A 25,292-nucleotide genomic window follows, 5' to 3' on the forward strand; every position below is an offset into this window, starting at 1 on the left:
TTTTTTTTAAATTTTCATCATACTTCTGAAAAAGAAGTATGATGAACTAGATAACTAACAAAATTTATAATTAAAGCCATCTCAGAGATCAAAATCCTAACTTTCCAACCAACAAATTTCACTGAGTTAAGTATTTTATCTAAAATCAAGTAAATTAAGCATGTTCTATAGGAAGTGTAAAAATAAGGTATGCAAAGACTCCCCAAAATACATAAATGATACAAATCATTAAGAATCCCATTTCAAATTAAAAAACAAAACAAAACAAAACAAAACACTTCCACCTAGGAGACTCCAGAAGTATGCATACCTGGTTTTAACTTTTAACATTTCCTTTCTGTACTTTCCTCTTCTCTTCTCATCCTAGCTGCCTCTACACTCCCAACACATACATAAAATAGATCATTTAAGCCAGTGGTATTTTAGTACACAGCCCCTCCTCCTCTACTTAGACAGTCTTGCCTTTTATATCTATGTGAAGGTTCCCATGGCAACACTCACTTACACCAATACCATTTCCAACTGAAATGAGAGAAGCCAAAATCTAAATGCTTCATTACTAAATTACATATGCCCAAAAGAGTCAGGATTTTTTTTCCTTTTTTTTTTTTTTTTTTAATGAATAAGTGGATTTCTGGAATTTCAGCAAAAGTCACTTATTATAGAAATAACTAAAAAAAAAAAAAAACAATTATATATGTGTGTATTATTAAATGAGGTGCCTACTCTTATTACATAAAACTGATATGCTGAGCCAGGAGGCTTAGTCAATTATAAATATGAATAGTAAGTATAATTTTAATAATCCCGTCTACTGTAAGAAATTCTTCTTCTCCTTTTTTTTTTTTTTTTTTAACGTTGGCTACAAAGCTCACAAAAACCCTGGTGAGAAATTCTAACAAAACAAGCCAAGAAGCAATTCATAGACAGCAGGAGGCAATTCCAGAACACAGGCACAATCTATAAAGAGAAACCAATACAGCTTTTTGATGTTAAATAAGTAGAAATATCAGCATACAACAAAGCTAAGAAGTAGACTGTTGTATTAAGTTTAAAACTAAAATATTCAGAGTCAAATGTCATGAGCACCTTTGTCTAGACTATTTTAAAATGTGAAATTTTCATCATTTTTAAAACAAAAATTCTCTGTAATATTGAAGACTGTGTATACTGAGTTTTAGTACAACACACATTCCAATCAAGTTATTCAAAATATAGGGAAGGGGAAAGTTGTGGGGGGTGAGGGTTAAAAGCAGGAACATCAAGGTGGGAGGTCAAACATTTACTTTGAAAACATATACATTTCTTAAACAGGTTTTGCACACTAAGAAGCCTCAGAGAAGAAGCAAGAGTATAAGAGAGTTAACATTTCATAAAGCTTTTTGATAAATGATCAAAGCTAAGCTTTAAACATCTCTCTGCATGGCGAATACATTTTTTAAAGGGATAAAAATCAATAGAATGTCCACTGAACCTTATTTATTCTGACAACAGACTGTAGCATCTGGGTAGTTGTATTAAATAAATTGTTTCTGAACATTTTGTTAACTTACATGTGGGTTCATAAAAATAAAACATTAACACATTTTAATGAAAAAAATCTTGCTTTTATAAAATTTATAATGAGCCTTTTACTTATTTTTTTTTTTTTGCTTTTATGTTTTCACTTTCTTAAAGAGTTGATTCAAAAGACTGAAGAGACTCCCTCAGAACCAGTACAGGAAACTGCAAGAATTTACTTTCCCAAAATCAGCTTTTAAAACATGAACCGCCTAATGAATCATAGTTAGGCTTGTGAAAAGGACCACGCTGCACCTTTCAGAGGTCTTCCCTTTTTAAAAAAAATTCCCATACAGTGAAACCTGCTAACACTTTTTTTTATAAGGGCTGGGGTGGGTGGGTAGGTGTGTGTGTTGGGGGGGTGCCACACTGAGGGGGGTTTGCAACATTTTTTTGTAAGGGTTTTCATAGGCAGGATCCTCTCTGGAATGTTTAGACAAGTAAAACAGAACAAAATAACCAACTGTTAAATATTCATTTACTTAAAAAAAAAAGGCAAGCTTCTGCAAATGTTTCAACATTTTAATTTATTTTCATTTCAATATTAACCACCTAAAAGCAAATATTTGAAGAGCTCAGAAATCTTTTCAGTTCTCTGAAAGACATTTAATCTGGAGACATTTAATCGACCTTGATATTAGAGGTATTTTTAAGTGAACTTTAAAAGCAAAATCTAGAAAAAGTATTATGACCTCTATTGAACAAAAAATAATGTATTTTAAAATCCTCTTTATCACAAGCAGGTTTGGATGCAATGCCACCTGGTGGCGCAGAAACACTCAACTCGGCTCCGGTTTTAGAAACAGCTGTTGTACGAAACTCCGACCATCCCTCTTTTGACTCTAACCTCATCCCAAACAAGTCATTCACCTCAGAGTTTAACAATACGTGACAAGTTTTATTCTAAAACTTTAAAATTTTTAAGCAATTTACTGCCTGTGACAATTCCTCAGTGTTTAAATATCAAAAAGGAAGCAAAAAAAAAAATTTTTTTTCAAAAAACCTAAATTGTACCAAAGCTTTAATTCTTAAAAGATTAAATGTTTAAGATGGGGGAGCGGGGGGGTCGGGATGGAGTCACTGAGCTGCTTTGTAAAATTACACTGTATAATTAATTCCATGGTAAGAATGTTTTTATGGTGTGTTTTGGTGACCTTTTATTACCATCAAGTTCACAATGCTGGTGGGCTGCCTTTTAATCCCTCCGCAGACAAAGGCCCTAAATAAACACAGATCCCTTCCTGGGAAAAAGTCCACTCTGGTTAAATGGTAAGGAAATGAGTAAATCATTAGTAATCTTTAAAGCCAAAGCTATAAACTCAAGTTACCTTAAGTTGAAATGAAAGTGTCTTGCAAGAGTTTCAAAGTTCTGTCACAGATAGAAATCTCCAGCTCTCGACTCCAGACGAGGCGCCAGCTGATAAACAAACAATTTAAGTCAAGAGCTGGAGAATTCCCAGCTTTTGCATTTAATGGCTTTGGCCAAGAGTATTTATTGCCTCCAGTTTTATTCTCACTTAGCTCTAAGAGGAAATTTAAACTCATCATTATCTAAAAGCCCCATATGGGTAGCAGTCAGCTCACCTGATAGAGGTCCTCTTACTCTGCGACCCGTTTAAGTCTCTACTAGAAGTGATGTAATAACATAAACTAATTAACCATAGTTTTAGGTTGACTTTTTAACAGGCTAAATAAATTTTGTTCAATATAGTTTATATTCCCACTTGGGGCAGTAACAATTCCGAAAAGTTTAACTTTACAGTTTTACTCCAAACTACCAGCTAAAATGGAAAAGGACAATGTAATCTCTTATTCCCCCAAATGCTCCTGCCCTGCCTTCCTTCCACTCTCTCCGTTTGTCCACCAGCCCTTGAATATTATATAAGGTAACTTTTCTGTATCAAATGTAGACTATTCCTTTAACTTCAAAATATCCAGTGTTGCTTGGTCTACTTCCTAACAGAGTAGTATGCGAGATTTAAGATGTAAATGCCTGATCATGAAAAGCTGTTGATTTTATACGAGTACTAATAATATAAAAGTACAGCCCAATTAAAGACCATGAGATACCATCAAATATTTCTAAATGCTGTTTTTAAAGGTTCGCTATTAAAGACTGCAGAACTCAAAGCCAGAATCATGCTGTTGCTATTATTCCTTACTCAAAATTATCACTGACTTTTAGAAAAAAAAATATCGTCTCTACTCAGGATTTTAAGTCAAAATAATTCTTTTAACTATCTGAATGTTTGTAGATATTTGACAATTACAATAAATCAACTACTCTTTTCCTCTAGCTGCTTATCTAATAAAAAATGCTGCCAGAAAATTTTTATAGCCTAAGGTAAAGGGTTAATAAAATATGGCATTAATGCAAGGAAAAATTCTTTCCCTCCCACTTCTTAAATTTCAGAACGTTTTACAAACCTATCTTGGCTGGAAAAGCCAATTATTTCAGTGTCTGCCAAGACTATTTTTCTATTCTTTTAATATATGTAAACAGTACATTAAAAATGTTGGCCACCTGAGAACAAGTATTACCCTCACACATAAGAACTAGGGGAAATGAAATGTAATTAATGGTAAAATTATTTGTATGCCCCATATTGTTTCATTAAAAAACAAAAAACAAAAAAAAAACCTCCCTAAGAACAATGCTGTCTTAGAGACTGCAATGGAGAAATATTCTGATGACAACTACTAGTCAATAACTTGATATAAAAAGATATCAGCTACAAAATTCTTAAAATTCTTAATATTTTTCTAAAAGAGTCCACATCTCTCATATTGCTGGAGGTAGTTTTAGCTAAACAACAATAAAAACCCTCTACCTTCAGGTCAATTTACAATCACTTCGAGGCGGGAGAGAGAAGGTAAGTCTGCCGCCAACCTGCACTGGCCGTGATGGGAGGATGAAAGAGTGACCCATATGAAATGTGCGTGTAAATTTAAAATGTTCACAACTGAAACACCCAAAGTAATGCAAAACAAAATAGAACTGTATGGCAAATATATAAGGAGAAGGATTTAAACTTAATACATTTTTCATCTGCTAATATTTTCAAACTCTTTAAGAAAATCAGAAAATAAGAAAATCTAGAAAACTGCAGCTAAGTCTGATGATGGTTTGATCATGATGACAAGGCCATGTCAAATTCTTAATTCCGTTTCCTCCTCCCACTTCACCCCCAATGCTATCCAGGGATTGCCAGCAAAACAAAATAAAGACATAAAACACATGATATATATTGGAATTAATTTCACACTGCTTAGGAATCAATAGATGTTAATGAAAAATAAATTATATATAAGTAATAGCTTCAGGAGATCTATTTACTAAATCTACTTCACTTTTATATAACCACCACTAAACTAGGCAGCCATGAACTGTGTGCCCAGACCCAATTGTGTCTGGTCTGACTTACATCCTGAATGGCAATTAAAGGACATTAAAAATACCCTGGGATTACTTCAGGCAGGACCCCTGCCTTATCCGCGCACTCTCCAACACAATCATGTGAAGAGAACACAGTGTCCCTCCGCCACAGAACAGAGCCTGGCAGGAGCAGCCCTTGTAATGGTTACTTGACTGGAAATTGCAATGCAATTAAAATCTGGCCTGCAGATTTGGAGATGAGGGAATTGCAAACTGCAAGAAAGTAAATTCTTAGAAATAAACTAGGTTGTTAGCAATACTACTAACAATAAATGACAGCAATAACACAAACTGAGTGAAGTGATCGTCTTGCCTTCTCCAATCCACTCTTCTACTATTTTCTTAGGAGACAAATTATTAAAGCTGCCTCAGCCGTGTTATCTTGGGCAGTGAGTCAGCAGTCTTACCAAACATGTTAAGAACTCATTAACACATTATATAGGAACTCTTGTCCATGACACTGCTGTGAGGGAGTCCTGGGCATGCCAAAGAATGTAAAAAGAGGTTTTTATGGGCACCTCTTCTCCGAGACTAATTTCTAAGAAATCCTTGGAATTTATGTATCAAATATTTCTGAACTACTTATGCAAACTGGAGAAAATCCCAGGCCAAAGGTATCCTCCAGACACAAAAAGGATACTTAATGGGTCAAGGGTGATGGGTACAGACATGCCTCGTTTTCATTGCGCTTTGCTTTACGGCGCTCCACAGATGTTGCATTTTTTACAAATTGAACCTCCATCAGCAAAAAGATTATGACTCGCTTTATTGTGATGGCCTGGGACCGAACTTACACTATCTCACAGGTATGCTTGTAAAATTATGAGCAGATGTAAATGGCTAATTAATTAACCCATTTCTGGTGTGTCAGTATTAATGAATCTTATGCTATTTCTAAGGAAATGGATTTACCCATCAAATAAAGTTAAGGGAAATTTTAATTATTTGAATTACTAAAGTTTTAAATACCACCAAATCAAACCAAGAACAGGCTTATTTTATTTAATATTTTCCAAGACAGATTAACTCGAGTCTATCATACAAAAGTCAATGCCAAGAAGTACCTTTAAATTTTAAAATAAATAATGGAAGTTGATGACTTAAAAAGAACTAAAAAAGCATCATAGTAGTATAACTATTTAAAGGGAAGAACCCATGACAATGAATTATATTAATCATGTTAAACCAACTTATTTCATAAAATCTTACTGAGGTAAGACTAAAATGTAAGAATAAACACCACACACTACACTACCATGTAATCAAACAGCCTGGGAGACCATCAAAGACCTATTGTGATAGCCCTTCCCCCTCCACACATTATAAACCACAGCAAATTCAAGTTATATGAAATTTGGTAAAAGAATTTGCTTTTGGGCAGAAATAGCAACGTTTCAGCCCAAAGCCAAGTAAAAGTGCCAAGTTATAAACCTCTCGAAAAAAAAATGTTTTAATGGAAATGCCAACAGACCCTTAACTATAGCGGTATTACGTGCCAAAATACAAATGATTTTTGTTTTTGTGGTCCCTTTACCATAAATTAGACACAGATCTAGTGGAGAAGCAGTAGGTATCCGGTTCAGTGAGCAGTGAGGGCCAAGGCTGCACACTGGGTTTTAAGAACAATCACAGAGGGCACAGGAGACTTCCACTGCGGAACGTAGGGGCACGCCGAGCACGCCAAGAGGCCCCTGAACAGGCTTTGTGCCTACTACTCCGTACTCTAAGAATACCTCGAACAAATTATGGAAGCTCAAGCCAGCCAAGTAGACTATAAAATCTGGTTTCCTGGTAGGGAACTATTACACAAACACATACACACAAGTCCAATTATTTAATTTTGACATTAAACTCTAACTGAAGCAATAGAGTTTAGCAAATCAATGAGGCTTGCCAGCACAGAAAGCTTTGGACTAACTACAAGTGCCACTTCAGAGTCACTTCAACTCAAGGTTTCTATGCAAATCTACAGACCTATTAGGCAGTCACTGAGTTTATTCTTCAATTATTCAAGCATAGTTAAGTGCTGTAATTATGCCCTGGGAGCAGACTGAACAGTATTTGGTCATTAGTCACAAACAATAGTTTTTAATTTATGTTGAGCATTCATTATACACGAGAGTTGATCAAACTGAAGCTAGCTCTGTGGTAACAGACCCATTCCACACTGAAAAAAAAGCATGTATCCAAAATGGTGCGACTACACAAGACTCGACACTAAAGAAGGATTACAACTTTCATAAAGATATGATTTACACAAGACAGATGAAAAGATTAGAGCATCATACTTATGAGGCCGGTGTCATGGGCTAACATACATAAAGTCCAATTAGTTTTACTTTGATAACCACAAGCTGTTAAACAAAGACATGATATTAAACATGGGGGAGGGGTGTCAACTTATAGGTGACTGAATTTAACAAACTCTAAGTGTAACTACTTGCTAAGTACTGGTGATGCAAAGACAAACATTCCACAAACATACCAAGCTCATTCAATGCCTCAGAGACCTTACAGAGAAGCTGCCTGTACTGAAACTTTTCCTCTGGCCCTATGCATTCTGATCTCTGCTTCAATGTCACTTGCCCGGAGAAGGCATCCTGTTCACTCTATGTAAAAGGGCCTCCCCTTAGTCTCTGTCTCTTTAACGGTTTACTCTGCCTTTTTTTCCTTCACAGCATTTATCATTGAAATTCTTTTTATTTATTTGTTTATTTATTTCTAAATCATAAGCTCCATGAGGCAAGACTTTGAATACCCTTAACGCCCTAACTCTAGTGCATAGAACATGTCTAGCACACAGGAAGTACTCGATAAATGTTTACTATATGAAATGAAGAACGAAGAATGCTCGCTGCAATCAAGGTGCTGTCGAGCATAATAGAGATCAGATAAGACCATATAATCAGAAAACAGTAAATACAATAATTTTAAGTACAGGACAGTTCATTGACTAGAAAATGAAGACCTTTGTTTTTAGAATTACTTTCTTTAAAAGTTCCAGGCTCTCCCTAACATGCAAGTGAACTTCTTTTAATTTATTAACAGGAGTACAACAACAACAACAACAAAAATAAATGTGATAAGAGAATTCTATGAACTAGCCAACTGCCTTTCTTCATTGCTTAAAAGAATATTTACTAAAGGACTGTCAAATCTAATTCCAAATTCCACTCGTTTCCCTCAGATATAACTGGGAATCACTTATGGGGTGTCCAGTTGATCTTTAACATTAATTTTTTATTTCTAGAACTAAAAATCCTCCTGTTGCCCTGGAATCAGCTGTATAAATCAAATCTAGTGTTACTCCTTCCCTTTAAATATCCATAAATGTGAATATAAGGGAAAAGTCAAACTAAGCATTAATAGCCACTCCAGATAGGACAAAGGCAATGCTTCTCAACAAGGCCTACCATGTTGCTGTGATCACACCATGAATGAAGCATTCCGCTCCTGGTTGTTTATTCCTGGGATCACTGCTGTACTGTGCTAGTTTGCATTTTGTAACTATTCGTAAATCATTTTATTAGTATGTTTTCCTAAACTCTAAACTTCTAATGTAAGGACTTCCTCTTTAAGTTGTTCTGAATATTTATTATTCTACTTCTTTATCTTAACCTTGATAATAATCACACTTTCCAATAGCATCTACTATTATAAAATAACATTTTGAACATAGTAAATACTATCTGACTGATGTTAGAACATTAAAGGCAGTTATTTAGTTTAACTTCAGGAAGAGATCAATAGTCTGGAGATAAATAACCTGGAGAAAACAGCTCAGGAGTGAAAAATAACTGCAGGAAGGCTCAAAATATTTAACGTTAATCTTGACCTAAAAAAAAAAAATTGATTCAATCAACCATCCTTTATTAAATGCCCAACAAGAGATATACGCGGGAGATAGAAAGTTGAATAAGATATGGTATCTGCCCTCTTCAGAATTTAGTAGTGGAAAAAAAAAAAAAAGACATGAACATAAGCACAGCAAAATGGTTCTAGTAATAGCACAGATACCATACTATGGGAACATGGAAGGACATGGAAAATAGCCCCATTCTTGCTATATAAAACAATCTTCTCGTCCATCTGCTTTCAAGTATAAACCTGTTCAGCTCCAAGTCCTTATACCTCAGAGCAGATCCTGTCTCAGTCAAACCCAAACATGTTAGAGCTACATCAAGATAGCACTTTGCTTTCTCTTTTCCCGAAAGTTTATTTGATTAACTAGCCAAGTGGATCCAATACCTTCTGGTTCTATCCCAACTCATCAGCTGAACAAAAGACTCCAGATAACCAGTTAATAAACATTCCAGGATGGGGGACAGATCTGATCTCTCCAAGGTTCCTCAGATTCCAACATATGGGCTTCTCAACCATTCCTTCCAGGTGACTCTAGAACAGAAATGTTAGGCCTCTTCCAGATTAGAAGCCAGCCTCAAGGTTAGAAAAAAAAGCAATCACTCTCCTCATCCCCCCTACCCCTCAACAGGATTCCACATGGCAGTGCCCGTCATTTAGCAAGACAGAAGACAGAGAACCAGCCACTGGGGTGGATAAAATTGTTAGAAATAGGGTTAACAGTAGGCAACCGCTATGAAAAATAAAGCCACCATGGGATGGTACTGAAGAGAAGGTCTGGCAAGGGTAGAAGAACCTTATATTGAGTTGGGAGAGTAGGATTCTACTTCTAGATCTGCTATCAAGCTGGTAAGCCCTGGGCAGGTCACTGAACCTCTATGGGCCTCAATTTGCCATCTACAAAATAAAAGAGTCAAATTATTGCTAAGGTCTCTTCTAATAATAAAACCCAATTCTAAGAGCACAAAAGACACTTAAACACTAGACATACTATTTAATCCCGTAAATCCATGAGAATATCATAATGACATTTATTAAATTTTTACCATCTTACTTTTTCCAGGTCTTACCAAATCTGGGTATTTCATATCAGTTCACCAGGGTAACTACTTAGGTTAACATTTAGTCAAACATTCTCCTTTGTGATCAGAAATATCAAGAGGGAAGCTGGGGAACCATTTATAGCAGACATAACTCTTTTCTGAACTGGCTTAATAAATTATTTTAGCAACTTAGCTTTGGCATTAAAGTTGGCCTTTACGCTAACTGCATTACAATAATTCTTCAGAAAGGGTTTATAACACTTATACTAAATAAGCACAGGCAGCACACTAATTGATACAATAAGTAACAAACACTTCTACATAATTATGGAAATATCAACTACATTGGCTCCATCAGTTATCTATTGCTACATAACACTCACCCCAAAACTCAGTGGCTATATTTGCCCATAACTCTGTAGGTGAGCAATTTAGACTATCCTGGCTGGGCAGATCACTGCTGGTCGTCAGGCCTGAGGTCATCTGGAAACTCGATTTGGGCTGGATGGTCAAGATGGCCTCACTCGCATGCTTGGTGCTTAGCACCTTCCAAAAGGCTAGTCCCAGTTTCCCTATGCAGCAGCAGCAGAGTTCCCAGCAGCAAGAGAGGGCAAGACTCAATGCATCAAGGACTTCTGAAGTCTGTCCTCGTGTAACATTTGCTAACACACCACTGGCCAAAGCTAGTCAGATGGCCAAGCCCAGAGTCAGTGGAGGGAGTGGATACAGAGTGTGGATTCAGAGAGGTGAGTCATTAAGGGCCATTACTGTCACAATGTACCACATTGATGATTAGCTGTTTTGGCCAAATAATGAGAATGGTTTTATAATTTAAAGGGCAGCCTTTCATTTAGCAATCCTTATTTTCCTTAGAATTAGAACTTTATAGAAAATAGTATTTCCTAACACAGTAGAATGTGAAACAAGTCTAGTTTTAGTCTTGAGCAAATGATTCGTTTCTTCTTCTAGCCTTTCTAGGCTTCAGCTAGAAACTAGCCTTTATCTAGTCTTCGACTCTGCCACTGACCACCAGCGTGATCTTGAGATAGTTACCTAATATCTCTGGGTGTTACCTCCATCCTTGGTAAAATGGGAATTATCATCATTTGTCCTGATAGCACACATGGTTGTTCTTCCTGTTGAATTCTACCCAAGTCTTTCAACATTTATTGAGGACCAACTATGTTTCAGGCATTGTGCTGGGAACGCAGACTAAAAAAACTCACTTTCACAGTGTATAAGAATGTAATATTTAAAAAACTGAAAATAAAACAAATGTATATAAAACATGGTATACTTTTATAGAAGAATACCACAGAGAAGTTAAAATTAGTGAACTACATGGAACAACCATGTAATGGTAATACATTTTATGCACTGCACACGGGCATTGGCCAAGGCGGTTAGCAGAGGCTGACATCCAACCCATATTCGATTTGCCAAACCACAAACCCAACCTTGGTGCAGGTTTCATCTGTCCAAAGAAAGTACATTTTCCTTTTGACACAGGTGCATTCTGCTCACCTGAGGGGCTGTTTCAGTGCAGAGGAAGTACCTCTGGCTAGTTCTCACAAAGGCACTTAGTAGGCCAGTGGCTTTAACACCACCATGTATGAAACTCAGGAACATTACATGAGGTGAAAGATCAAGTCACAGAATACACTCACTATGATTCCAAATCATGGAAAATACACTGCTGGTTAGAGATAAAAGCACATGGGGTTAAACTATAAAGAAAAGTATGGGGAACAAGTCAGAATATTCAGGTTACTGTTCCCTCTAACTGGGAAGAAAAGAAAACAGGATTGGGAGAAGCACACGAGAAGGTCAAAGGTAACAGTACGGCTCTAGTTCTTAAACTGGGGAAAATGACGCATGGGCTCAACGTACACTTATACTCTGTACTTCTGTATATTTTATAAATATTTTGTGTAATATTTAATAAAAACAATTGGGAAAACAAAAGACTTGTTCCCTGTATTCAAAAAGCTTAAAACTCTGTAGGAGGAAGAGAATCAGTGCCTATAAATATAATATAATGTGGGCTTTGATAAAGACATGTACGGTTTGACAGCTTCAAAAGAAAGCACCAAATTTGATGAGGCATGCCAAAGTACTTTACAAGGTAATATCTATACTGTAAAGTGCTAACTATGTAAGTATAAAGCAGTTATCCACAGATGATAATTTCAGGTTTCAGGATGATAATTCTAACAGTTTAAGCAACATCTGCTTTTTATTTTTAAAAGTCATATAGAACTCAAACAAAATTATATTATTTGTAATAAGGATGATGTACAAAGGAGCTGCTATATGGTGGGTCTAATAAATATCAAAATGAAACTTGGAGAAAACCTTCAGTCTATTACTCTATGGGCTGGTAAAGTGATACAGCAATGATTTTTTTTCATTTTACTCCCCAGAATAATATTTACCAGGAAGCAGAAGAAAAGGCTGGAATAAAGAAACCAATCACTTGCTCAAAAATCTATATGGCTTACCTATACAATCTATACTGGGTTAAAAAAAAAAAACTCTTTAAAATGCTAACCACAGAATTAGAGATAAGTTCGCATTTATACTTTTAGAATACTACTATATAATATCTCTACATAAATACATGTAAATGCATTTTTTAAAAGTCTAAGATAAGGAACAGATAAAGAGTGAAGAGAAATGGATAAAATGGGGGAACATTTTAGGTTTTATGCAAATTACCTCAAATATTCCACTTTTTAAGACCGATGAATATAGAATCTCTATAAAATTGTGGGGTCATCATCATGGGTATCTAAGCCCAAGTCCCTTCTCCTTAATTTTATTTTGTTAAAATGTAATGATTTTTAAACCAGCCTATTTAACTTACAGAAAGTTTCCTCTGAGAAAGTGGAGCCATTTAAAAATATAAAACTAATTACTATGAGAAGATAAATATAAGCCTCTATTACATACTTCTATTACAAATGACATAATGATCATGTGTCAAACAATAAATTAGCACAAACCACCTCTGCACAAAGCTTTCAATCTACTATATAGTTCAGATTCAGGTATATTCACTACCATAAATTAGAATTTTTGCACCCTGAAACTACAAACTAGGGTTTAACAGTAAGAGGAACAAAAGAGTAATTTCAAACTTTTATCACAAAGAAGACTATAGTTTAAAAGTTAAAATAACATTTAAAAATCAAATTGGTATTCTTTATTATTAAGTGATAATTTCAGGCTATACTCATGAAACAAAAGATCATCAATCAAAAGCAAGATCATATGTACCATATCAATTTTCAAATTCAAATACAGAACCACTCAAAGAAGAAAGAACTGTTCAGTTTAATTTCATTCTATAAAAAAACCACTAACACCAAGTTTTGTGATCAAAGTGCCTATACCACATTATAAACATTTATACCTAAATCCTACTTAACCAATTCAGTAAAACAATTAGAAGGGCTAATAATTACTTATACTTCCACCTATATTCAAAAATGGTTTCGGATATAAAATGCCTTTCCAACAAGGCCATTAGGTTCTTTATGAAAAAACAGAAACTGATTTAATCTATTTTGTTATTTAATTCCAAAGCCTACAATCAAGTTAAATATAATTAGAATAAAAATGCTATTCCACTGTCTACTGCTATACTGTTATATTATGTATGTATACAAATATGTGTGTGTGTGTGTGTGTGTATGTGAGTGTGTGTGTACACATATGGTATTCGATTATGCAATTATTCTGGAAAATTTAGAAATTATGGAAAAATCATAATAATCATAATCTTGCCATTCTAAAATACCCAGATACTCACTATTAATATTTGATATAATAATAAGCTTTTAGAATTTTATTCGTAGGTCTCCTTTTCCCCTGATTGAAATGATCATATGATTTCTAAGTACATTAATGTGATGAAATATATTTATAGATTTTCTAATATTAAAACATCTGTGCATATATGAGATAAACCAAACTTAGTTGCAGTGTTTGATCTCTTTTATACATTGTTGAATTTAGTTTGCTAATATACTTTTAAGTTTTTATTTTTATATTCATGACTGATATAGACATATGATTTTTCTCTCATAATCATTCTGTCTGGTTAAAATATCAGAGTTATACAGGTCTTGTAGAATGAGTTGGAAAGCATTTTCTCTTTTTCTATTGTCTGGAAAAGTTTGTAAAATTTTGAGATGTTCTGTTCTTTGAAATTTTGGTAACATTCAAATGTAAAATCATCTGAGCCTAACATTCCCCTTGTGAAATATTTCTTTTTTACCACTTCTTAAATTTCTTTAATAGTTATAAAGATATTTAAGCTAATTATTTCTTAAATCTGTTCTGAAAAGTTAAATTTTCTAGGAATTGTTCTATCCCTACCCACAAAAATCTGGACCAAAAATTTATAGCTCTTCAAAGTTGTGACATCCTTTTATCTGAACTTAGAATAAGCAATGTATTTTGAGAGCACTAAAAAAGTTATTTTGGTTTGTTTTTATTTTTAATGAGGGAATTGAAAATCCCTGTAACAGGTCTAAAAATAACTGGATATATCCTGGGTATCACAAAACTTTAATCACTACTCTTGACAAACAGAAATAAGTGTGCATATTTTTTAGCTACCACTTACCACCAGAAACAGGGGCATCCATGAAAACTGCTCCCATTTTCTCAGCTTCTTTGGCCAATTCTTTTGAAACCGCAGGATCAATAGTACTTGAATCTATTAACAGTGAGCCTTTCTTCACTTTTCTAAGTAAAATAAGTAAAAATACAGTTTTTTAAAAATTATAGTTTTGTAGTTTAAAAATACAGCTTACACTGCTGAAGAAACATCTCACGCAACAACCTACAGAATCAGAATCTGCTAAAAGCTGCCAGGTATCAAGAAGTTCTTTGGTTTAGTATTAAAAACATTGTTAGAACTGGTTCAAAATCTCAAATTCATTTTCAGATCAATTATAGCTCACAGCAAACCCAAACTCTATCAAACACAAATAATCTAATAAACTATATGGTATAAATTCCAGTTTTAGGTGAAATACATGCTAACCATAATAACACAGGTAAGCTAAGATTTAAGCAATTCAAAATACCTATTAACTTAAAAAAAAAAAGTATTTGGTAGAATTTAAATTTTTTGATGTAAAGTAGCTGGGTCTCTTATAAAAGTAATTGATTCGTCTTTAAAATTCCATACTGCAAATTTCACATATACGTGTCATTTCCACTAGGCAGAATAAACAGAAGCAATTAAAATTAGCCATTTGCTTCAGGATGGAATATTCTCTAATAACTGTAACTTTTTTAAGACAAAATAAAATATCAAACAGGCAGAAAGGAAAATAAAGGAATGGACCTGGAAATCTCATAGTCTTTTGTTCTTCATGGTAAATTTTATACATACATTGGTAAAGGCAGCAAGTGGTCTTCATATATCACATTTTACATCAATATTTAAATGGCATTCTTATAGTAAAATATTTTTGTTTGTACTGTAAGTGCAGATTATATACCTAGATAGTTCCCTTATAATCTATGCCTATCTTCACTGGCTAGGAAACTCTGACCTAAATTATAATTTAAAGGGCCATGATAATTCAAACTACCCAAAGTTCTTACTACAGACAAACTAACCTGGAAGACATTTAATCATAATTATGACTGGAAGATTAGAACTGAATAAATATAAACACTGAAAGGTAAACAGTCCTTGCTAAAAACTATATAAAAAAAAAGATTAAAAGAAAAGAAAAATCTTCCTAGAAAAAAAATAGCATACAAAGGCTTATGAATTGATCTGGTCCAAATACAATGACTGTATATTCCACAGGAAAAAAATAAATAAAACAGCATACTCTATTATAGATCACCTTGACATGTAGAGTTTCACTTTATGTAATCTAAAAAAAACAAGAATTAAGTTTACCATTCTTTTGTGATATTAATATTTTAAAGATCTTAAATCTTTAAGGAAATGGGAAATTGTCTCAAAACCTATATATGCATTGGCTTTGGGGAAATGACCCTGACCCAGAAGAAAATAAAGAACGACCCAGAAGAAAATAAAGAACCACCCATGAGAAGCAAATCACAGTTCAGTGTAAAACCATACTCTTTCAAAGCACTTCCTCAACAGGATTGCTTGAGTAGTTGGCCACCATATTCCTTAGTAAAGGAAGTTAATAAACATAGGATTTGTCTCCACACAAGTTTTTAGTAACTTCTCCTTGAGAGGTAAAGCAGGGCCATAATTGGGACTAGGTAATAAGACAGCTTGATCACCTCAGGACCACACACACTGTGGGCCTGAGGGCTCCATCCAAAATAAGTGTCTTTCAACCTTCCCAGGAATCTAAACATTTATCTTATCAGTTTTCTGCCTAATATCCAAGTGTCTTTTGCTTACAAGTTTGTTAGTTTTCCAAAGCAATTCAATTTTCAAAAACCTCAAATTTCATGTCTTATAGCTCCATGAAATTAAACCCTTTCTTTTTAGTCCTTCATGTGCCTACAGGGCCTACTAATTTGTTCTAGCTCTTTGCTGAAATTCGACAACAAAACATGTTAGAAACAGGAACCAGTAAGACCAGAAAACTAAATTGGGAATTCGACCACTGTCACCCTAACACGACCACAAGGGTTTGGCAACAGGCAGCAATTAACCAAAAGGTCCTCAAAACCAGGGAAGCTAGGCACTGGCTAGGAAACTCGGACCTAAATTATGTTTTATATAAAGAGCTACTGCTAACCTTTAAATCCAACTTCTCAAAGTTCTTACTACAGATGTACTAGCCCAGAGGACATACAATAACTTTTTATTATATAATAAAATGTTAAATAATGGTGTTCTTTCCAATGTTTGGTTTTATTTTTCATAGAAACCTTTTCCTGAATTTCTATAAACCATTTTATACTTGTAACATTTGTACAGTTTAAAATGCAAGCTTTAAAAGTCTCTTAAACATGTTACCAATGAAAGCATAAGTTTAATGCAAGAGTTAAAAGAAAGAAACAGAAGCAAAAACAAAAACAAAACTGTATTCCCAAAAGTCACATACTTGACTTCAGTGAAAAAAACAATTTTATAATGAGAGACCACGCCATTCACTTTTAAGAAAACAGTATGAAAAGTTTTAACGAACATAATTGTAATTTCTTAATAGTTCTAACAACTGAGAAATTCATGAACTGTCATAACAAGAAAATATCCACAGTTGAGAAATACATACTTTAGAATTCCATTTGCTCCAGAATAAGCTTCTATTGCATTAATACTGGTGGGCAACACTGTAATAATTCTGTCAGCTTTTTCAGCTACATCTTCTGGGGAAGACACTACCTTTAAAAAAAAAAAATCAAAAAGGCAAATAACTTAAATTAAAATGTAAGCAGTTTATAGAACACAAGTAGGATCCGCTGTTTATGCATGTAGATATCAGTGACAGCGAATAAAAACTAATCCTTGTTTCTAAATGAAAAAAAAAAAAAAAAAAAGCTTACTGCCTAAAATAGAGGATCCATTCCTTACACACATAGAGATATAGTTTCTATGGAATCAAATCTACTGTTTATTTTAAAAAGTGTGAAGTGAGTTAAGGAGGAAAGGGCAAAACCCAACAGTCCTGGGAACAGACACACTTCTCATGGATTCCTCCAACTTGGATTCTTAAACAACATAGTTTTTGGTAGATGTTTTGACCAAGAAAAACATTCTAATACAACAGGGACTGGTGGCTGAACTATAGGATTCATCCATGATTTCAATGGGCAGCAAAATCCCCTAGTAAAATGATCAAGCCCCAATCACCACCATCCTCCAGTCTCTATTTTCAAGGGGGAAAAAATTTAGGCTGTTTCAGAAAAGAAAATGTCAGAAAAACGACACGAGCACTTCCTGCATTGACTGTGAGTGCCATCATAAAGGCTGAGAGCGTGAGCTATCAGGACTCATGTGGAAACTATACATACAGGAGAGACATAAGAAAAGACATCAAGGTATGCTCTCATTTCAACCCTCATTTCTGCTTCAGTGATGACTACAAACAGGCTACCCAGTTGTTCTACCCATCCTCTGTCTGTGTGAGTGTATGTGTGGGTGTACGCACCTTCACTCACATTCGCCCAACGCCCTGCGCTCTCTCACATATATACACTTTGCTTCACCTGGCCAGTAAGCAACCAGAGAAGTCAGAAATCACGAGGAGCTCACTCCTTGACTCAAACTCTCCTTTAACAGAAAGAATCTATCACCCCAATTGTGACGAATGCTTCTGTAAAGCTTTTTCTCTTAAAAAAAAAAAAAAAAAAAGACTATCAGGAAGATAATCGAAGATTTTTCCATAGAATGATTGACATGTGTATTAGAAATTGACATATTTTCTACTACGAAATGTGAAGTGACATGTAAGCATCTTTGGAATGAGAATGCCTTCACTTTTCATGTGGTGGATGTATAACATTTTCTTTTTGCCTTTGATGTACAGTTGATGAAAGTGAAAGAATGAGAAGCCAAACAGAGTGTAATCTAAATATTATGAGCTAGAAGTAATTACATTTCAATTACCCACAACAGACTACCAGCTTCTAAATCAAATTCGAGATAAATAAATATGGTTCTAACATAATTTCATATGTTAAAACTGCAGACACTCATGTATCCTAGCACTTTGTTATTAACATTAAATGATAATATAAAACATCTCAGATCCTAAAATAAAACAAATAAGAGATATTCTCTCTCAGTGTTTCATAATACAGCATTTTAGAGTCTACAATGTGGCATATTTAACATGTATATTTTGATATATAACGGGAATTCTCCACAAATAATTCTGAAAAAAAATTTTCTGTCCAATTACAAAGAAATACTTAGATTAAATAAAACACCCATATAAATACTGAGTTCCTACACCCATATAAATACTGAGTTTCAAGAAGAGGCTACTATTTCCTGGCAAACAGTTCAAGTTTAATCAAGAAAAACACAGCTCAGTAAGATGAAGAGATAAGGAAAAATTATAGGAGTCCTAGTTCTCTACTGGACTGTATCAAGAATACGGGTTCCTTAGAGAGCCCCATCTGTTCATCCCTATTTAAATGAAGTAATAAACACAATGCAAAACAGTAGCAAATCTTTCGTTGGCCTTCTATTCCAATTCCATCTCTCCAGATCTCTCAGGGGCTGCAGTAAACCCTGAGGTCTGAGAGTCAGTTTCAGTCTTTCTCTTGGGAATTGAGAAAGGCTCTTCCATTGAAGGAAATTCAATTCCATCCAGATGACTACTCGAGAGGTGCCCTGAGGGGCACCAACAATTAGCTCACAGATCTAAGGATACTTCACACCTCTAAGCTTCTCATGCCCATGAATTGGCACTGCCAGTTCATGCAACAGCCAAGTGCACGGGGTGGCCTATCAGCCCCCTGCTTCCCGAGCATCTGCTTCTTGGAATGCTTGGGTTGCCAGAGGACCGCTAACCCCTCAATTATACAGGACAGTAGTGTCAAAGCTCACAGGCCCGGAAAATACACACAATGATAGTGATAGCTGGAATGTCACCACTGTACTGGCCACAACTGCTCCATATCTAATAATTATATACATTTGGTACAGTATAATAAGTCTCTAAGCACTACAGAAGGCATGTTTGTTAGACAGATAGACAGACGTGTGTCCAGCTAGTCAAATCACCTTGCCTTCCACGTGATAACTTCAAGACTCTAAAACAACTGACTGACAAGATTTGGCCAAGACTCAAAAGCTGGGGCAGGGAACCTTGTTGCCTGTCTGACACTAACCACAAAAGCCTTTAGGAGCCAAACTAATTAGAGGCCCTTCAATTACATTTGCTAATTGAATGGATAAGCAAAGACAGCATGGATCAGCGAAAAGAACACTAATTTGGGAAGCCACAGACCCAGATCTAGTTACAGCTCAGCCACTAAGTCATGTGTGATTTTGTGCAAATTACTTAACCTCTCTGGCTTCAGTTTCTGACTTTACAAAATAAGAATAGTGATTTGGGTTATCTTTAAGAGTTTCTATCTCCAAACAGAAAGGAAATTTTGGCAAAGAAAATTTTCACATTTAGTACCCTTAAGTTTTAGGAAGGTATAGTCTCCGTGGAAAAGGGCTGACAGGACAAGAAACATGTGCAATGACTCAGTAGAAACACACAGCATCAACAGGCATCTTCTACACCTCCACATCTGTGGACGGTCGCTGACCTGCCTGACTCTGCATGGCTCTGCTCTGACCATCACGGCCATTTCAAAAAGACCTCTTGCTAATTCTAACTGTCTCATTCTTATGCTATTATGAATTCAGATGCATCTACCTTTCCATTACTTCAGTTTTGACCAAAGGAGATTGGTTCCCTTGGGTATGACGATATCTATGGTTTTTAAAAGTTTCTGCAGTCAATTTCTCTGAATTTAGATTAATCTAAATGCTGGCACACATCAATGGCAGGTGTGCAATACAAAGAGTAGAAGACTGGATAGATTAAACACAAAATCTGCTTTGCTGGATAAGAAGGAGGAAGGATGGGGGCATCGGAGCCCACAGTAATCTGAAGTAATTGAACCTCCTTTATACATATCCATTGGAAGGAGACAACTGTTAACTAGTTGCTTTATATAAAGAGAAACATCCCACTTGTCTCTACAGTCACACAAGTCAAGCTTAGCCCTGCTTCCAAGTAATTGGGTAAGAGAAACTTGCAAAGAAACGAGATGAACATGACCCTGGTTCAACTTGCTACTTGGTGTTCTTTAATCTTTCCAAGTAGAAAAGTATACTGTCACTTCAAAATTATACTACACTTGAAAAACTGACAAAAAACAGTTTGTGCCTACATCTTGAAACATTTGGTCAACAATGATGGAGGCTACTTCAGCAAGAGGTTTTCAAAGTTCTCATTTAACAAGACGTGAAGGGATGCCAGATTAGACCCCAAGGGAATTACTTAACCAGACATGCTCAGCCTTACAATCGAGGAATGACGGGGTGGCTTCCAAGTTTTTAAAGAGAAAACAAAAGAAAGTCTCAAATTAAGCCTAGTTCAACCAGAAGACTCAGGCAGAAATGGCGCAAGACTCTCAGCAGAGCAGCTGCATCTCCAAAGAAATTCCTGGACAATAAAAATAAAAATGAAGCCCAAGTCACATGCCCTTGATGGTACCGCTTATAAAGAGAAATCGGTATCTACTGCAAAATAAAAGTGAGGTGGAAGGGATGGTACAGAATATATTAAGCAGGGATGCTGTCAAATCATTATCATCTAGTTTGGTTTTAATTTTTATCATCATTCTTTCATTTTAAAAGGTCTATAATTCTCTTCCAAAGCATTCTGGACTCAGTGACTCAGCCAAGGCAGTGGTATGTTTCTATGTTAGGAGTGATGACTGGGGTGAAATGTGGTACACACAAAAACCTTAAGAACAGTAGTAAGAGTAGTAATAGCAGTTATAGCACTTTCTATGCGTCAAGTTCCCTAGGACTAAGAGCAAGGTACTATTATTATCCCCATTTTATAAGATGAGAAAATTTAAACAGAGGTGAAATAATCTGTCTGAAGTCACACAGCCAGTACATGGTAGAGCTCAGAATTGAACCCAGGCAGTCTGGTTCCAGGCTTTATGCTTTTAAACTACTATATTCACCATTTATTGATTTGTGATTTCTAATATATAAAGGCTTGATAATTATCATGGGTTACATTCTCAGAAAAGATGTTAAAATTTGAAATGATACATTATAGGTTAAATCTCAGTTTTCAATAGAAATAAGGATATAATAAAGAGATACTGAAAGAATACCCAAACTTTTTATGGAAATGACCACAAATAACATATTTCACCAATTATAAATGCCCTATTAAGAATAGGTTAACACTTAAAGCCATAAATATGTTAGTTAAATACAACTAGTCACTGTAAAACATATTTAACACGTCGAAGTTTTATTACATATTTATTTATTTATTTATTTATTTTTGGCAAGGCAACCCTTTGTTGACCTCATAGATTGCAATGACCTTGTCAGCTTACAATTCCTTATTATTATTATTTTTTTTTTTTTATGACTACAGTGCCTGGTCTTCCTAGGTGGTCTCCCATCCAAGTACTAACCAGGCCCAACCCTGCTTAGCACCCAAGATCAGATGGAATCAGGCTTGTTCTGGGTGGCATGACCGTAGACTTAACACGTCAAAGTTTTTATTCCCTTCAGAACCCATGTAGTATTTTTCCCTACTAGCTAGAGCTTGAAGAAAAATCTCCAGGGCTGGAAGATTCCAAAGCACCTCTTCACCCTGTAGCCGACTTGCACCTGGAGGGGAGGGAAGAGCCTGAGAAAAGCAGAGCCTGGGCAGACAGAAAGCAAGCTGCTTACATCTGCCAAAAACGCAGCTGTGCCTGGGTTCAGATCACTCCCAACTCTTCAGTTATGAGACAATAAATCCTCAGTATTTGCTTTTAAAAAAAGAAAAAGAACTTCATCAAGATGTCCAAAGTTCTTTAGAACCAGTTGATGGCTTTTTGACCCAAACATGCCTCTCTGGTACTATCTCTCCTTGAAAATGTCCCACTAAAAACACAGTAGACATTAGAAATCAGCCAGCCAGGGGTTCTGCCATCTTTGGGAGGAGAAAAAAAATGTTTTCTTCAGCTTCCATTTCACTGGCTTCACTTGACATAGTAATATTAGGGGGACATCTGTCCTTAAAATGTAAGTGTCAAACTCAAATAAATTCTGAATTTTTGAACACTTAATCCTTTTATTACACTATTATGCACAATGGAAAGAAGTTTCAAAGTTTTCACCTACATTTTTCTACTCCATCCCACACCTCGTCTTCACCTGGTAGTAGTAGGATGAAACTCATTTTTTCTTTTATCCAACATTTTTTAAAACTAAATATAACCATGAAATAATACTGATGTTTTAATATATCAGGATTTATTCATCCAAATTAATGTTATCTTTTAAGACAGTACTCTTAGGAAATCCCACTTGTTCAAATGACATTGCCACTTTTTGGAATGTTTAAGCTGCCAGCATAAACAGTTTATCAACAAACTTTTCAGTTTATTAGGACATGATACTTCCCTTCAGGCCCAAAGTTTTTTACCCTTTATCCTTCTCCCTTCATTCATCTAAGTTTCACATTCTCCTACTCTCCACTTCTGTTATTATAATCAGTGCTCAGAGGACCTCTTAAAGTCAGAGATGTGAGGGAGGTGGGATGTGGGAAAAAGGGTTCTGCCTCCCAGGCTTGCTGCTTCAGTGTGAACCACACACAAAACTTTTCCAAGGGTGAGAAGTGCAGACACAAGCTAAAACAAGTCTTCATTCTTCACTAACTTGGGAAGGGCAACTACCCAGAACCCACTCACATATCTCAAGAAAAAGGGGGAAAGAGGAAAATCTAATAACTGAGTCTGTGTCCTAGAACCTTCTTTATTTTCAGGAATCTGAGAGATCTTGTCTCCACGACTTTCATTTCAGACTATCATTTCTGTTTGCAGGTGAGCAAAGATTATACACAATATTGATGTAGCTCCCTACCATAAATGAAATGACTTTCAATAGTTACTTATTTTTCCCTCCTCAAAAACCATTTCAGCACTTTATTATAGTCAAAATACAATTTCAGTAGAGATTTCCTTGTAATATTTAGTCTTGCCACATCCGGCTCAAACTGTTTTATTCTCCACAGCACTAGGTGGACTTCTGGACACATGGTACTTACTCAACCTATACCTGTTGACCTAAGTAGATATCTCTAGAAACCTAGAGGCTTCCACTTTTAAAGAAAATTTCTTCTTAATCCCTGTTCTTCATCTGGATGAAGGCTATTTATTCTGATATCTGGCTAAATGTCTTTAGGGAGAACTTCCCTAACTGCCTTCTCACCTAATATAATGCACATTTTACTAAAAACTAATGAAACTCTTTTTCCTTAGACTTATCACAATTTGTAAGCTTTGCTGAACTGGTGGTACAGTATCAGTATTCAGAGACTGTGTGGGTATAAGCAGCCACAACACTATCCTGAAAAGTTCCAAGATGATACACATATCCTCATACACACTGCTGCCATGCCCATGTGACATGCCCATGGGATGGAAGGAGTTAGAGAAGACTCGGTTCTGAAAATGGCCTCTAAGTTGCCTAAACCTGCTCTTTACGTAGGCATTGCATTTCTCAGTATTTATTTCAAGTCTATAATCCAGAAGTTTACTGTTTGATTTTTTCTCACCTTTTTCTATATTTCTCAGGAATTTTTAGTATTCTCCCAGTTCTACAATTACATTCAACCCTCAGATACCACTCTACAACTTGTACAAGAATTTCCTTCATCTCAAAAAAACAAAACTCTAAATTCAATTATTAATACATGGTCTCATATATATTATGTATATAATAAGATACTATATATGTATTTATATATATGTAATTTACAATTAGGTTTATAACTTCATTGGATATGCTCTCTAAGAAGCTGTCACTTATTTGAATGTATATTCATTTTTAAACATCAAAATTTTAAGAAAAGACCTTACCTGTTCACCTGCATCTTGAAACTCTTTGCATGCATCAGGAAACACATCATAAATAATGAGTGGATAGCCATGTTTCATGAGATTTTTTGCCATTGGATTCCCCATGTTGCCTAATCCAACAAATCCAACTGGAGTCTTTGAGGCCATTGACCTAGAACACACTGATTTCAATGCATTACTTTCAACAGGAGCAGGTAGCATTTTTTACTGTGAACACTCATTTGACATTAGTAAGTCAACTGTTATTTTTTTCTACCCATCTCCCCACCCCCTCCCCTTTTGCAACTATCAACTTGTTCTCTGTATCTGTGGGTTGGTTTAGTGAACTGATCTTTAGATGTTTTCTATTTTTAAAATATTTAAAGGCTAGTTTTAAACGAATGACCTAATCATATTTAAGGATGTCAGCAATGTGCAGCAGACTAACTTTCAATTATTTAGTTCTCCAGGAAAAAAATCATAAATATTTAAGCAATCTCTTCTGTTTTCTACCTCTAGAATATCCCTTTACCATAAACAATAAACTTTAAAATGTTATCATTTATAAAATATCTATTATGTACTTTACCTATTATGTGACATATTCTATATTCCTCTTATCTGTATTATCTTCTTTAATAATATGTATTTAAAAAGCTGAAAGTATTCAATAAAACCACTATCTTGGACAAGGTCCATGAACAGAAAAGTTTTTTACCTTCCACCTCCACATTTATAGAAACCATCACCTCCAATGGTATAAAAACAAAAACAAAAACAATCTTAATACAATGTTAACCCAGGAGAATGTGTTTCAACCAAAAGTCACCAGTTTATAAATG

At 35.2% G+C, this 25,292-nt stretch overlaps 1 protein-coding gene and 1 pseudogene across 3 annotated transcripts in view; both read right to left on the reverse strand.

The window, feature by feature from the left end:
• Nucleotides 1-25,292, reverse strand: part of HIBADH (3-hydroxyisobutyrate dehydrogenase) — a 94,665-nt gene that overhangs the window by 64,249 nt on the left and 5,124 nt on the right. For 2 of the 3 annotated variants that reach the window (XM_011361702.2, XM_011361703.2), the window contains exons 2-4: nt 24,472-24,632; nt 17,136-17,245; nt 14,534-14,655 (exon numbers count right to left, since the gene is read on the reverse strand). In XM_011361702.2, coding sequence (XP_011360004.1) covers nt 14,534-14,655; nt 17,136-17,245; nt 24,472-24,632 — 393 coding nt within the window. The remainder of the gene's footprint in view (nt 1-14,533; nt 14,656-17,135; nt 17,246-24,471; nt 24,633-25,292) is intronic. The other variant, XM_023531515.1, reaches the window with a different exon arrangement.
• Nucleotides 21,987-22,105, reverse strand: LOC111740894 (annotated as a pseudogene).

This window comes from Pteropus vampyrus, unplaced genomic scaffold (assembly GCF_000151845.1).
Source record: "Pteropus vampyrus isolate Shadow unplaced genomic scaffold, Pvam_2.0 Scaffold69, whole genome shotgun sequence".
NCBI classification, from domain to species: Eukaryota; Metazoa; Chordata; class Mammalia; order Chiroptera; family Pteropodidae; genus Pteropus; species Pteropus vampyrus.